The sequence below is a fragment of the Esox lucius genome, chromosome 8 (assembly GCF_011004845.1).
Source record: "Esox lucius isolate fEsoLuc1 chromosome 8, fEsoLuc1.pri, whole genome shotgun sequence".
Classification (NCBI taxonomy): Eukaryota; Metazoa; Chordata; class Actinopteri; order Esociformes; family Esocidae; genus Esox; species Esox lucius.
This window is the reverse complement of record NC_047576.1, coordinates 27,024,190-27,040,497: the sequence shown is the minus strand read 5'-3', so window position 1 is coordinate 27,040,497 and position 16,308 is coordinate 27,024,190. Positions and strand designations below refer to the sequence as shown.

The following is a 16,308-nucleotide window of genomic DNA, read 5'->3' as shown; positions in this document are numbered from 1 at the left end:
CCAGACTGCTAGAGCCACAGGGTTCGTAACAGTCATGGTGGACCGTTTCTCTAAGATGTGTCGTCGTCTCCCCTGGGCACTGTCCCCATGTTCCCCTGGGAGACAGTGCTCAGTTCAGTGCTAGCCATGGATGACTAGTTTAAACGAAACAAGCAGGTATGGGAATCAGTCCACAGGGACTTACATAATGCGTCTCGGTTTCAGAAACGTTTTGCAGACTAACGCCGCCGTCTCACGCCACTATTCCATACTGGACAGCATGTGGCTCTCTGTACAAGACGTCCCCTGCACAAAGTTAAGTCCATGTTTCGTCGGTCCCTTAAAAATCACTTACCGTATTAATCCCATTACTTACAGTTTCCAGCTACGTCGTCATTACCAGATCTCTTCATACCAGATTTCTCTACTCAAACCTGTGGTGTATAGTCTGCTCCATTCTCCAGATTCACACAGCAGCGTTTGATGTCAGGGGCGAGCCTGCCCATGCTATCCAGGCCATCCTGGACTCCAAGCACCAAGGGGGACGCATCAGCGATCCCGTGGACTGGGAGGGGTACAGACCTGAAGATAGCTCCTGGGTCCCCGTGCATGACGTTCTCTACCTGGCTATGGTTCAGGGGTACCACCAGAACCCCCCAGATCATCTGTACCCCTTTAATAAGTAGCCCCCTCTTTTTCAAGGGATCAAATGTAATTGGACCAATTACTCAAATGCTTTTTTTATGGACAGGTGTGGGTTATTACTTTGTCATTTCTTTATCAGAGAGATAGCAGGAATATTAGGAGTGGCTAAATCAACAGTTTGGTACATTCTGAGAAATAAATTATGCACTGGTGAGCTCCGCAACACAAAAAGGCCTGGATGTCCACAGAAGACAAGAGTGGTGGATGATCGTAGGATCCTTTCCATGGTAAAGAAAAACCCCTTCACAACATCCAGCCAAGTGAAGAATTCTCTCCAGGAGGTAGGCAAATCATTATCCAAGTCTACCATATAGAGAAGACTGCATGAGAGCAAATACAAAGGGTTCACCACAAGGCACAAAACCAATCATAAGCCTCATGAGTAGAAAGGCCAAATTAGACTTTGCGAAATAACATCTAAAAAAGATTCAGCCAAATTCAATGAAGTTGATTGGACTGTGCTTCACTTTAAAGATGGACAATGACCTGAAACATGCTGTGAAAGCAACCCAGAATTTATTTTAGGCAAAGAAATTGAATATTGTGCAATGGCTGAGTCAATCACCTGATATCAACCTGATTGAGCATGCATTTCATTTGCTGAAGACAAAACATAAGGCAGAAAGACACACAAACAAACTGAAGTCCGCTAATGTAACGGCAAAGCATCACAAAGGAAACTCAATGTTTGGTGATGTCCATGTGTTCCAGACTTCAAGCAGTCATTTCTTGAAAAAAGAGTCTCCAAAAATGTATATTTTATTTATGATTGTGTTAATTTGTCCAATTATATTTGAGCCCCTGAAACAAGGGGACTGTGTATGAAAATGGTTGCAATTCCTAAATGTTTCATATTATATTTTTGTTCAACCCCTTGAATTAAAGCTGAAAGTCTACACTGCATCTCGGTTGTTTCATTTCAAATCCATTGTGGTGGTGTACAGAGCCAAAATTATGTGTCCAAATATTTCCTGACCTAATTTTCACATTACTAGTAAATTGGCACACCTTGTAATATGTTCCCACAAATAATGATTACGACCACAAATACTGCAGCACTGTTTTTAAATGTGGATATCGACTTTACCCCTTGACCGTGAAGACAACAAATAAGCAACTCATAATTGCATACCCCTCAGCACTACAAACATATGTGTAAGTCAATCTCGAGCAACAGAAAATATATCCAGGGCTTGAGAATACTTATTTGTAACCATCCCAAACAGAAGACAAGCCACTGCCAATGACAATACTTGAAAAAAATGAATACATCAAGTGGTCTGAGTCTATGGTAAATATAACATTCACATCAAGGCTTGATTCTGTCCACATACTCAATGAACATTTTGCTCTGATCAAATGATCAGAGAGAAAGTGTCTGTTATCCACCATACAATCTGCTCAGACGGCAGTCAGCATTTTTAAAATAATTAAAAAATGAAAGTATTTTTTGAAAACCTATACTTTCTATCTCATTTCATTTCATAGTCCAATCAGCTTTATTTTCTCTCATGTTATTCATTCTTAAATGGTAGTTAAGTTAAAGTTTTTATCATCCCGCAAACAAAGGCCCAATCCTAGTCATTTAAGTAACTTTATATCACCCCTCGTTCTGAATTCCAAACAGTTTTGGAATTCCAATCAGTAGAATAGTATGTTAACATATAAAGCTAAATAAATAAGAAATGATGTGGAACCTTCTGAATGGAGAAGGGACATAAGAGGAAAACGTGCACTATCATCCCAGGGCCCAGTGGTGTTTTTAAGCATTTTCCCTGAAGACGCTCGGCACATTTTCGGAATTGAGTAGAAGACAAGTTATTTGTAGTGTCATTTATTTAGAGAGAAACCCTTAATGAATGAGTTTGTATTGATCCTCCTGCTTGACCTGTTTCATCAGTAGCAGAGATGACATGGAAGTCTTTCCAGTGAGACAGAGAGATGGATGTTAGAAAGGAAGAATAACTTCAGTTGAACTAAGAAAGAGGATTGGACTAAGACGGACTATGAGGGAGACAAAGAAAGAGGGGGACTAACTAAACTAACAGTCTTTAATCAGAGGAACCTCCACACCTGATTACCTCTCCAGATTGGCTATCGACTGCTCTGGCCTATATCACAGAGGGACATTGTGATTGGAAATGTTCTCTTTTTCCAAATTTTCATTTCACAGGATAATGCACATCCAGAAGCATGATTGAGATTGGAGTCAGTCAACTCTTAAACATTCAAAAAGACTCTGTACATTAGTACCCATCAGTAACCATAACAGAACACTTTTTAGCAGTATAGACACAAGACAGCAACTCTGGCCAAGCTATACAGTGCATAATATTCAGTGGCATAACAACACATTCTATTAACTGGAAGTGCATTCTCATTCACTCACAGAAAGAGCCGTGAGCAAACAATACCTCAAAACATGTTAATTAGCTACCTCGCCATCCTTTTAATTAGCACTAAAAGAGAAAATAAAATTGTTTTAAACCGCAAGGAACCAGTGAACGGCTGAAATGGTTTAGTTTTTTGGTCTGATTAAGTCATTTGTTAGAGTGTACCTGTTCTGGTAGAGCGATTGCGACCCTCCTCTCTGCGTGTCTGGATACAGCTCTTGCGGGCTTTCTCCAGGGCCTTCGCGTGTTGAGACACCAAGACACAGTCTGGATGGATGGCCTCTGCCTGATGAGGGAAGAATGAAGAGTGACATAGAGGTTACACTTTGCTTTGTACATGAACTTAGAGGACTATGTTTTTACAGAACACATTGGACGACTGCCGTGACTCCCTTTAGGAAACCCTGTGCTTTCAACTGAGAGAGTTACAAACTCATCTACCCCTCTCTGTTCAAACCATCTCTCCCCTCCTGGTCCATCGGAAAAACATTGTTTTCCTCATTATAAGGATCTGCTCCCTTATGCTGTTTTATTTAAGGCTCTGTATACTCTTTCAAAAGACGCAATGCACACTCACACGAAACACAAACACGCAAACACAAACACCTCGGTTGGGTCTTTGCCACTGCATCTGACAGCACTGGTGACAGTGACAATATCTATAATTAGCCCCCATAGTAACACCTAAAAATGGGTGCTTCTCACCATCTAGGCAGACAGTAAGCAGATGACAGTATATCTGCCATATTCTTCATAGCCATTTCATCACATCGTACAGACAGAATAGCACAGACAGCTGGTTAGGAATATGTGATGAGGAGAACAGAGCATTAATGGGTTATAATGGGAATGCTATGGAAGGTTTGAGACACCTCTTTCCACGTAGAGAAATTCTCCATACCCTAATCGTACCACCTCTACTTTCGCATGTCTGACACTTTAAGAAGAATGGGAAAAACCCACGCTTCACTACTGGATGTGCACTCTGAATAGTTCTACTAAATATTTATGTTTTCAGACTATATTTCCTTTGCCTCCCCCTCACTAAGCAGGTAGCAACGCTGTGTAATGTAAAACTAGCTGTAGGAAATGTGGGTTGTGTTCATACCACTAGTTTAGTGAGGGCAGACCCATGCAGCCTTCAGCTCAAGTGAGGATAATGGAAAGACACCATTTGGCCACAGCCAAGAACCAGTGGTGAGAAAACCACACTAAAGGCGCAGTAGTGGCCACTCAACATGTAGATTGTGGCAGAAGTCAACCATGCACTGTAGCCTGTTGGTCTAGACCATTGGGCCAGTAAATGACAGACTGCCGTTTCTAATCCCGGAGATGAGAATTTGAATAGAAATACTGTCGTCTGTCTCTGGACAAGACTTTTAGTCCATATTGCTCCCATGTTGTTGCAGTACATTACAGCAACAACCTGTTCTTAGCATACTTAACTACTAAACTAACAAAAAACTCTGACTGCCCAATGGGAGATTATACACTGAGAAATGAAGTGCCTGACAATTTTCATGCCCCCATCATTTGCAAAGGCATGCACCTGTCGATATGAGGTTCACAGTTGACAGTGTAAAAACCAAGCCATGAGATGAAAGGAATTGTCTGTAGAGATCTGTGACAGGATTGTATAGAGGCATGTATCTGGGAAAGGGTACCACAACACCTACAGCATTGAAGGTCCCCAAGAAAAGAGGCCTTTATCATTAATAAGTGGAAGACGTTTGGAACCACCAACAATCTCCCTGGCCCCAATAAGGCTTTAACGTTAAATTTTCTTTGGAAAGGGTGAAGAGGTCAGAATGCTTTCCAAATGTACTGTTAGATTCTGTCCAATTTTGATCCATGAACAGAGCCATTAAATTAAACCAAAGTCAGGGGAGAATATTTAGAATGAGTCCAAGATGTTGATCTTCTGTAGTTCTTACATGTTCTCCAATGATTTTTTCATTGGGCCCCATCCCCACTCTAGGACGTAGAGTTCAGTCTAGATATTTTGCATAGGGTGGCCTAAATTGCCTTAGCACCGTTCGTGAGAAGGATGTCGGCCAGGGCTGCTGTTACAGTGTACCCTGCAACTGTAAGCACAATTGCTGTGGTATGGCTGGAAAATGAGCCCTGCACCAAGCACGGAAGGAGTAACATAATTTGTTTTGATTGAGTAAGCAGTGGGATGAGAAGCAAAACGTCTTTCAGAGATTTAGGAACAGTTTCAGTCGGCTCTCCCAATTCTGCTGGAAGTTACTACAAAAACGTATATACAGCATATGTATTACAAAGATGTTTGAGTTCTCCTGTTGCGGGTAGAATATCAATTACACGATGCAGGTGGCGTTGCAACGCGATGCATGTATCTGAAGTATAACATCCATATCAGCATCAAGCGTGTGTGTGTGTGTGTGTGTGTGTGTGTGTGTGTGTGTGTGTGTGTGAATGCTTACTGAGTAATACATCAGCGTCTGATGTGCTGCTTGTCTGCCAGATTGTGACTCTGCTGGTGACATGACCTTTAACCCCAGGTGGCTTTGGCATTGAACACAGGGTGGCTCACCACGATAATAATTATTATATGCTGTGTGTGCGTGTGTCTTATAAATGTAGGTTTAGAGTCATAGTTATATTTGGGTTAGGGTTAAAGTGTTTTAGTAACGTTAGGTGACCAGGTTTCTGAATAGAATGCCGGGACAGGTTTGGTTTGGGTGCCATGGACCAATTTGTTATTATTATTATTTCGGTGACATTTCATACAGAACCAATATAATTTTTTATATCATCAATCATATTATATTATATAATATTATAGAATCTTATTGAGACCCAACCAGGTAAACATTTAATCTGTTAACATTGATGAAATGTAGACATGTAGTGCAATACTCAAGTTCTTATGCTAAACAAATGCATTTAAAAGAGCAGTTGAAATTATAAAATCATTTTATTTAATAAATCATTCTAGTGAATGATTAGTGGTGGCACTGTCCAGCTAGACTAGTGGACCGGAATTGCTATTATTATCATTCAGAAAAATGCATTATCTTTTCTCCAGGGAGAAAAAAATATATTAAAGTATATCCGTCTCCTTATTGTACTCTTCTGTCTATCCTCTTTGTCTCCTTAATTTTCCTCTCCTGTCTTGCTTATCTTCCAGGTCCACTTACTTCCCTATCCTCTCCAGTCTGACATTGTGTCTTTACTACAATGCAGGGGTATTCAACTCTAATCAGGAACTTATATAGAGCTGGGACACTATGTGGGCGCAATTAATGATTGAACGGAAAACCAGCAGGCTCCAGACCTCATAGGGTAAGAGTTAAATTCCCCTGCTATAATGACATGAAAGCTGTAAAGAAAGTGTGGTAGTAATATTAAGCAACACCGAACTCTTTTGAAAAATGCTTTATGTTTCCTATTTGGATTAGGTGTAAGATTATTATATTTATAAGGTTCCTTCTTCTCAATACTGTGATGGTCCCAGCCTGACGGTTTTCTGTGTGTCCTTGGTTTGTCATGTCCTTGTTTGGATGTTTCAGTTGATCAGTTTATTCCTTTCACCTGTGTTTAGCCCCCACCTGTTTCTGTTCTCCTTGTTAGTCTGTGTATTTAGTTCTGGCATTTCCCCTGTCCTTCTCGGTCATTGTGTTGTTACTGTGGTGTTCCATGGTCCAGTGGTTAGTCCATGTTTTGTATGTGCATGGCACTCGGTTTTGTTTTCTTTCTGTTTGTATTAAAAGCTACATTTTTGGACTCTGCATTTGCCTCCACCTCCCTGAATCGTGACAAATATAATACCTTTTTGTCTCTCTCACTTCACTAACTTTTAGTTAACGGTATCTTGGGTACTTGTGGGCCCAGGGGGAACCACGGTCTGATGGATGAGTAGGGCAGAGAACTCTTGAATACACCTGTTGTCAATTTACTGCTGTGTTTTCATTGCCCTATATAAATACCCTCAGGCCAGGAACCCAAAAGTTTTGTGCACACAGTGTTACAGGGGAGGCACAACACCTGAGGAAGTACATTGCATAGCTAACGATAAAGCAGACTAAGCTATCTCCCACATTCAGTGACAGCAATAGTCAGATTTGTATTAGTTTTATTGTTTGGTTTTGATATCCTTTGTATTTTTATACAGCCCAGGACCGGCCACTTAAATCATTTATTAACATTAATCTAATTTCAGAACCACATATAACCAGCTGATAAATGTCTCCCACTTTTGTTTGCATTTGTTTGTCACTGACAGTCCCTGTTACTCTCGATTAGTTCCTAGCTGCTTACCTGAAACTAATGTCTGCAAACATAGCTAGGTAGACGGTAGCTGAGTTGTAAATAAATTGTAAAAAATAAGATTTAACCAAAGCATCAATAACACTAGGCTCCACTTAACTTTGTGTCTTATCTCAGATTTTTCTACTCCTTGGGAGAAAATAACTAACAATGGCACACCTAGAGAGAAAGAGAGGAGGACCCCAGTGCTGAGAGACATATGAATGCCAAAACACAGCTGCTTCGCTGGGTGCCTTGAATATGTGCATGGCATCATAAAATTAGAAGAATACCAAGGCATTTTGGAGGGCAATGTCGAACCCCGTTTCAGAAAGGCTGGACTTCCTGCAGGACAATGACCTCAAACACACATCAAAAAGAACACAGGAATGGTTAGATATAATGCCAGAAATAAGTCTAAATCCATTGATAGCCTATGGCGAAATCAGAATATAGCAGTTTGAAGGCAGTTTGCACAATAAGCGTGGGCCAAACTGCCAGTGCAGAGGGGCAGGAAGATCATGTACTGTGCTTGAGTGTAGGGTGTCAGATATTTTTTTTCTTGATATTAACAGTGAAATACAGAATTGTGGAGACCAAATACCTTGGTTAATTGTATTTTTCAGTACAATTTGAGTAACTTGGGCTGTCTATTGAAAGAATGCCATTCAATATGATATGAATCAACCCATTTGTTTGTCAAAAGCACTTACAAACTCTATTTGTATGTTCTTATTTGGGCGCATAAATATGATTATTATAATTTGATATACATGATAAGTCTTGATCAGACTTGGATAGTAAAATGTTTTTTCTCAGCCCACCATAAGTAAACACTGTAAGATCTTTAAGGGATTCTTTGGAGTGTGTGAGTGACACAACTTCACTGAATATGGCTGAATCTGAGCAGACAATATATCCCTATACACTTCAGAACACACCCGGCTGCTTCTGTCTTCTTTCACATCATCAATAAACACTAGCGACCCACGGCCACTGGAAGCCATGTATGTCCATGCCATCCCACTGCCTCTGCTGTGTTTTACGGATGATGTGGTATGCTTCGGATCACGAGCTGTTCCAAGACTTCTCCATACTTTTTTATTCCCAACATTCTGGTACAGGTTGATCTCAGTTTCATCTTTCCAAAGAATGCGGTTCCAGAACTGGGCTGGGCCATTCTGGCCATTCTATTCTTGAGGCTTATGAATGGTTTACACCTGGTGGTGAACCCTCTGTATTTGCTATCATGAAGTCTTCTCTTTATGGTAGACTTGGATAATGATAAGCCTATCTCCTGGAGAGAATTCTTCACTTGGCTGGATGTTGTGAAGGGGTTTTTCTTCACCATGGAAAGGATCCTACGATCATCCACCACTGTTGTCTTCTGTGGACATCCAGGCCTTTTTGTGTTGCAGAGCTCACAAGTGTGTTCTTTTTTTCTTAGAATGTTGATTTGGCCACTCCTAATCTACCTGATATATTTCTGATGGATTTTTGTTTTTGCAGCCTAAGGATGGCCTGTTTCACTTGCCTTGAGAGCTCCTTTGACCACATGTTATAGGTTCACAGCAACAACTTTCAAATGCGAATGACACACCTGGAATCAACTCCAGACCTTTTTCCTGCTTAATTGATGAAGAAATAACAAAGGAATAGCCCACACGTTTCCATGAAACAGCTTTTGAGTCCATTGTCCAATTCCTTATGATCTCTTGAAAAACAGGGGGCTACATATTAAAGAGCTGTAATTCCTAAACCCTCAAATTAAAGCTGAGAGACTGCACCTTACGCCCATATTCATTATTTAACTGTAACCTGGATATATTTTGGTAAACAGCCAAAATAACAAAACTTGTGTCAATGTCCAATAATTTCTGGACCAAACTGTGTTCAGATGATGCCCTTCAATCCATAGTGACGTAATACTGTGTACTTTTGGATGCGCAAGAAATAAACCTTGCTCCTCCCGTACAATTGTATGAAACCAATGTCCATGTTTAGAAATCTCTCAGACATGATAAACACCACTTAAGGTCCCCCCAGGGTGAAGTGCCACTTTAAGGATTGGGAAGGAGAATCGGGTTGTTAATCTAAGGCTGGGCTGTTTTTGAGGCAAAGCTAAAGCTAACTATGTCATGTGCTTAGCTAACAACAAATGTGAGTCAGAATGCTCTTACTGAGGGAAGGAGGTTGTTGGCAAAGATCTTGCGATACATGGCCCCATCCATCCTCCCCTCAATACGGTGCAGTCGTCCTGTCCCCTTTGGAGAAAAGCATCCCCAAAGAATGATGTTTCCACCTCCATGCTTCACAATTGGGATGGTGTTCTTGGGGTTGTACTCATCCTTCTTCCTCCAAACACGGCGAGTGGAGTTTAGACCAAAAAGCAAAATTTTCAGACCGTATGACCTTCTCCCATTCCTCCTCTGGATCATCCAGATGGTCATTGGCAAACTTCAGACGAGCCTGGAAATGCGCTGGCTTGAGCAGAGGGACCTTGCGTGCGCTGAAGGTTTATAATCCATGACGGCGTAGTGTGTTACTAATGGTTTTCTTTGAGACTGTGGTCCCAAATCTCTTCAGGTCATTGATCATGTCCTGCTGTGTAGTTCTGGGCTGATCCCTCACCTTTCTCATGATCATTGATGCCCTACGAGGTGAGATCATGCATGGAGCCCCGGACCAAGGGAGATTGACTGTCATCTTGAACTTTCATTTTTACTAATAATGGCGCCAACAATTGTTGCCTTCTCACCAAGATGCTTGCCTATTGTCCTGTAGCCCATCCCAGCCTTGTGCAGGTCTACAATTTTATCCCTGATGTCCTTACACTGCTCTCTGGTCTTGGCCATTGTGAAGAGGTTGAAGTCTGTTTGATTGAGTGTGTGGACAGGTGTCTTTTATACAGGTAACAAGTTCAAACAGGTGCAGTTAATACAGGTAATGAGTGGAAAACAGGAAGGCTTCTAAAAGAAAAACTAACAGGTCTGTGAGAGCTGGAATTCTTACTGGTTGGCAGGTGATCAAATACAAATACAATAAAATGCTAATTAATTATTTAAAAATCATATAATGTGATTTTCTGGATTTTAGTTTTAGATTCCGTCTCTCACATTTGATGTGTACCTATGATAAACATTACAGACCTTTAAATGCTTTGTAAATAGGAAAACCTGCAAAATCGGCAGTGTATCAAATACTTGTTCTCCCCACTGTAGTTACAGGTATGCTGAACCTGAACAACTGTTATCAACAATTAGCATATAATTTATTCTCATTCAAATTAATTTGGCATCAATCAAGAGGGTCCTGTGAGTTTTTTGTTCATCAGTGGGTTAGGACAGAAGTGTGTATTGGCAGAGAAGCTGCAAAAAGAGCCAAAAGGCTACTATTCTCGCTCTGTGGCAGTAAGCACCTGACAGCTAGTTGTGCTAGCAACAAGTGTTCCTGTAGTTTATTTGATAATTTCATTACAGAAATGCAATCTGCATTTTCGTAAGAAGCATGGAGGTTAGGCTTATATAAGGCTGTTGTAAAGGAATTGAAAATATATATCATACGCAATCACAATGGGTAACTACTCACTGCCTGTAAAGTTTAAATCTTTTAATGGACTTGCGTGGGAATAAAGCAGCCATTTTCTGTATTTCAGATACATTTGTGTTGATTATCTCTCCTCTCTTGCATATTTTGGACTAGATATGTCTAACCTTGGATCCCACTCAGATTGGGTATTAATTTCATTTAAAAAAAGTGACAGATCCTGTGGGAGTTAGATAAGAATTTAGTTAAATGATGAAGACCTCTGGTTTGGAGCAACATTTAAAAGAATCAAAGGAAGGCTCCTGCAGTGGAAACATTTTCACCAGCAGTGGCGACATTAAACGGTGCCAACTCCTATTCAGCTTCACAAATTAGATGGCAATGTGACAGTTTACTGAAACATATATAAAAGACTCACAGATATCTGGAAAAATGTCTGGTGGAAAGATGACAGTAAGAGCGATATCATGATCAAACTGTGGAGGAAATGACTGCCCAAGATCCAGAGCATACCACCTCATCTGTGAAATATTGTGTGTGGGGTTATTATGGCATGGTCATGTATGGCTGCTACTGGAACCAGCTACTGGAACCAATCTTTATTGATATAATTGCTGACAGCAGCAAGATAATTAATTCTGAAGTGTGAAGAAACATCTTGTCTGCTAAAATACAAGCAAACTGATTGGATGGCACTTTATAAAGGCAAAGACCATAAACATACTTTCATGGCAACTAGGGAGTTTTCAGGGCCAACAAGCAGAACGTTTATCACTTCTGAAGTCCATTTCCAGATTTAAATCAAATTTAATGTCTGAAGATGATAATTTGATTTACTGAAGATGAGACTTAATGCAAAAATACCTCATAAGCTAAGATAGCTACATTACAGGCCTGGCAGAGCATCAGCAAAAAAGATACCCAGCATCTGGTGGGGATCAATGGGTTGACAACTTTCGACAGTTAATTCACATTTTAATATGTTATAGCCTTAATTCAGAATAAAATCTAAAAAATGACATCAATCTATACATAGTACGCCATCATGCAAATATGTTTTTAGAAATTTGTGCCAATATATAACAACAAAATGTGCAGAAAGTGATGGGGTCTGAATACTTTACAAAGGCACTGTGTATTTTTACTCCCATAACTGTATAAACTTTATTATTCATTTGTACTAAGCTAATATTTACAATTAATGTATGTTTATGTTAGTAATATATGGGTTATTTTGCTATTTGAATTCATATTTTCGTATTTTATACCTGCAGGTAGGCAAAATATATATTCAAACATGTATCATAAATAATCAATGTGGTGAAGGAGCTTTTCTATATCTGAGACATATTACCAAAAAAGTACTTCTCTAAATCTATATTTGATCATGTTCCCATACCTTCAAGCAGTTCCTCTGAAGTGTGTGCATCACAAAGAAAATATTCCAACACATTTGTTCCCTATGAGTCCAGTGAGTGTAACAAAATGAAACATTTGTTTGTAAGAAAACAAAATTGTCATGACAGTCATGTGATAAAATACTGCTGTGCCACGCTTGTTCTGAACATGGTTGACGTTTTAGAAATGATTTAATTTGACTCTATTAACGTCTTAGTAATTGTTAGATTGCAAATCCAAAAGTGTTTAAAAAAGCTAAGAGCAAATAAAAATCATTCATTGGCCCAAAATTAAGGATGGTCCTGTATTTAAATATTCTAACCTGAACAGACATCTGCTGTAATTCCTTTGGACAGACAGCACCCATATAAGCACTATATTCACACACGTCTCTATTTTAGAGCCGGAATGGGTTTTGTTTCGGCTCATACGTTCTCATTTTGATTCCAAACCCATCACTGGTGGTCAAAGAGCTCTAATTTTAAAAGAGCTCTAATATTATTTAATTTAACAAATATAACGTAATGTAATCATCTGGCATCCCTATAGCATTGGCACATGGATTAGAACCAGTGGTGTAATCAGATGAATCAGATTTGTTATTTGGTCACCCTGGTGGTGAGTTTAGCTTTAAAATTAACCTGTTTTACTACATGGTGGTGGATCTTGGTTGGTAGGGTAAAATCTGACTACTGGTTGTGTTAGTAAAAAAGCGGGGAGAGTTCTATACGTTCAATTAATTTCCACATAAAAGAGGTTAAATATTATAAATATTTTAACTTGCATTTACTCCCCACCATTACACTGGTTATTGGTGTAACTCTGTGTTCCTTGAAGATGTTCAGGGTTCCTTGAGTTACCACAAATTCTAGGAATGTGTACTACCACTCAAAAGTTTGGGGTCACTATTCTTGTTCTGAGAAATGAAGGCTATTCCATGTGAGAAATTTACAAGAAACTGAGGATCCCTTACAATGCTGTGTACTACTCCCTTCACAGAACTGTCTCTAAACAGAATAGAAAGAGGAGTGAGAGGCCTCAGTGAACAATTGAGCAAGAGGACAAATACATTACAAATACAATACAAATAGAAATACTAGTTTGGGAGAAAGACACCTCACAGGTCTTCAACTGGCAGCTTCATTAAGTAGTACCAACAAAACACCAGTCTTAACATCAATGTGAAGCGGCAACTCCGGGATGCTGGCCTTCTAGGCAGAGTTGCAAAGAAAAAGCCATATCTAAGACTAGCCAATAAAAAGAAATGATTATGATGGGCAAAAGAACACTCTGGTCAGAAGAAGATTGGAAAAGTGTTATTGACAGAGACAAGAGTCAAGAGACAAGTTTGAGGTGTTCGGATCATAAAGAAGAACATCTGTGAGATGCAGACCAAATGAAAAGATGCTGGAGGAGTGCTTGATGCCATCTGTCAAGCAAGGTGGAGATAATGTGATGGTCTGGGAGTGCTTTGGTGGTGGTAAAGTGGGAGATTTGTAAAGTGTAAAAGGGATCTTGAAAAAGAAAGTTTATCACTCCATTTTGCAATGCCATTCCATACCTTGCAGACGGTGCTTGATTGGAGCCAATTTCCTCCTACAACAGGACCCAAAGCACAGCTTCAAACTATGCAATAACTATTTAGGAAAGAAGAAGTCAGCTGTTTTTCTGTCTTTAATGGAGTGGCTAGCACAGTCACCGGATCTCAACCCTATTGAGCTGTTGTGGGAGCAGCTTGATCATATGGTACGTAAGAAGTAAGCAGAATCAGCCAATCCAACTTGTGCAAGGTGCTTCAGGAAGCATGGTGTGAAATCTCTACAGATTACCTCAACAAATTGACAGCTAGAATGCCAAAGGTCTGCAAGGCTGTAACTGCTGCAAATGAAGGATTCTTTGACTAAAGCAAAGTTTGAAGGACACAATTATTATTTTAATTAAAAATCATTATGTTTAACCTTGTCAGTGACTATATTTTCATATACACTTTGCTGTATTTCCTATTCAAACTAATTTTATGTATGTTTACGTGGAAAACAACGACATTTATAAGTGTCCCCAAACTTTGAACGATAGTGTACCATTTTGAGAAAATTACTTATTAAACAAATTGTTATTCTCTGAGCCAATATACAAATGAAAAATAATACATAATGTCACTATTTTTATTTTAAAAAATGACTATTTCCCAATTTTTGGTATTAAATAGTTAAGGTGCTAGGTACTGTAATAGTAAATCATTAAGGACCAATAGCAGGGGGATATGTTTATCTAACCGATTTATGTTCATACTTGGTAAACGGCCAATACTTTCAACACAAAGCAGTTGCGGTTTACAAAATAGTTTCATACCAAAGTAATTCCTGAGAGGTACAGATGCAGCTAATCATATAATCAAAAACATAGATTAAAAAAATAACAGGCCTATTTACTTTTTCATTGTATTTTCTGTTTCAAATAATAGTAATGTTTCTTCTTCCTACTGAATAATAGTGTAAACATATTAATGCTTTCCCTTTGCTTGTCTTTGAGCCCTTGGCTACAAGGAGAGGGATGTGTGTCCTAATAGACACACGAGGGAGAACTGGACTCTCGCTGCTCATTGACGCTTTCAGACAAAATGTGCTGTAGAACGTACTTTAGTGCAACCGGGCTGCTCGATTTAGCCTACTCATTATAAACAGTTCACGCGGTTTTCACATCTTTTTTTACGCAGGATCATAATTAGCCACAGCCGCTGGGCCCCAGTCTCTGTGACTGGAACGGGAGCCCACAATACTAGACGCAGCACGTATCCTTTCTCCAAGGAAATTAACCCAACTATAATCAGCGGAAGACTGGGGCAGATGGAAACATGTCAGTGACACAGCCGGATAACCCAGGAAACCTAGTCCCAAATGTTTTATATTTTGCTTGGAAACAATGTTATTTTTTTCATTCATTTTTATATACTATAATAATTAAATACTCAAATAAAAATATATTATTAGATAGATCAAGGTGGTGGACTAGAAAATAAAACGTGAATTATTCTAAAACCATACACTTACCGTTTCCCATGCAGTCTGATGCAGCCATAAAGCAAACAAGGCAGGTATCCATTTCAGAAATGAAGTTTTGGTGAGTAACATTGCTTTTCGTGTTGCCCAGTTAATTTCAATACAAATGGTTCAAACAATGGTAAATTGCATTGGCAATACTAAGCTAGAATGTTAAATACTTCCTCAAACAATGGTTTAGGTATCCACATCAACAAAATAAATGTATAAATAATGTGTAATTCTTTTTCAAAATTCTTCTTTTATCCACATTGTTTAGCATTTGCCTGATTCAAATGGGGTAATCCTTTCTTTTCGCCGTACTGAAATTAGTTTATCTGAAACGCATGTAAACTATCCCTTTGCAAGACTTCATGCACGTTCAAGAGACCGGACTCGACTGAGCGGAGACCGTGCGCACCTACTCAAAAACACCTCAAGAGAGCACAGCTCAACGCAGTCAAACTTACCATAGTATAGCAGATTGCTTGTCCTCTTGGGATATAAAAAACCACCGCAGTTTGTCCAGTTGCGTGTTGTGTCTACTATTGGATAAACATTGGTTCTACTAAGTTGGCGTTTTAATGTATTTTCGGGACTGGTTTGGCAATACATTCTATATTAACACTTTACGGTAAGAGTACATTAACTACCATTAACGAATGCAATATAGTTAACATGAACGAAAGATGAACAAAGACAAACAAACGGTAAATAATGATAACTTTAATTAATGATTTACAAATGCATTAACTAACAATGTGTCATGTTGACCCTGGACATAAACCCATGTTACTATTTGCAGGAACACAGTTTGCACAGTGTTTGCACAATTTGAACACAGTTTCCACAGTAATTTGTTAATGTTGATACAGGACATGCATTCATATGGCTAGTTGTTTTTGCATGAATAATAGGCTAAGTAATAAAAAAATTATTCAATTTGAGAATCCAATTTGTTAATTTGATTACAGTTG

General features: G+C 39.2%; 1 protein-coding gene across 1 annotated transcript in view; it reads right to left on the bottom strand.

Annotated features, from left to right (window-relative positions):
- The window catches only part of ghrhrb (growth hormone releasing hormone receptor b), a 61,575-nt gene extending 45,863 nt beyond the window's left edge, over positions 1–15,712 (bottom strand). The window contains exons 1-2 of the mRNA XM_029121464.2: positions 15,344–15,712; positions 3,243–3,363 (exon numbers count right to left, since the gene is read on the bottom strand). Of these exons, the coding sequence (XP_028977297.2) occupies positions 3,243–3,363; positions 15,344–15,424 (202 nt within the window). The 5' untranslated portion in view covers positions 15,425–15,712. The remainder of the gene's footprint in view (positions 1–3,242; positions 3,364–15,343) is intronic.
- Positions 15,713–16,308: the final 596 nt, after the last annotated feature.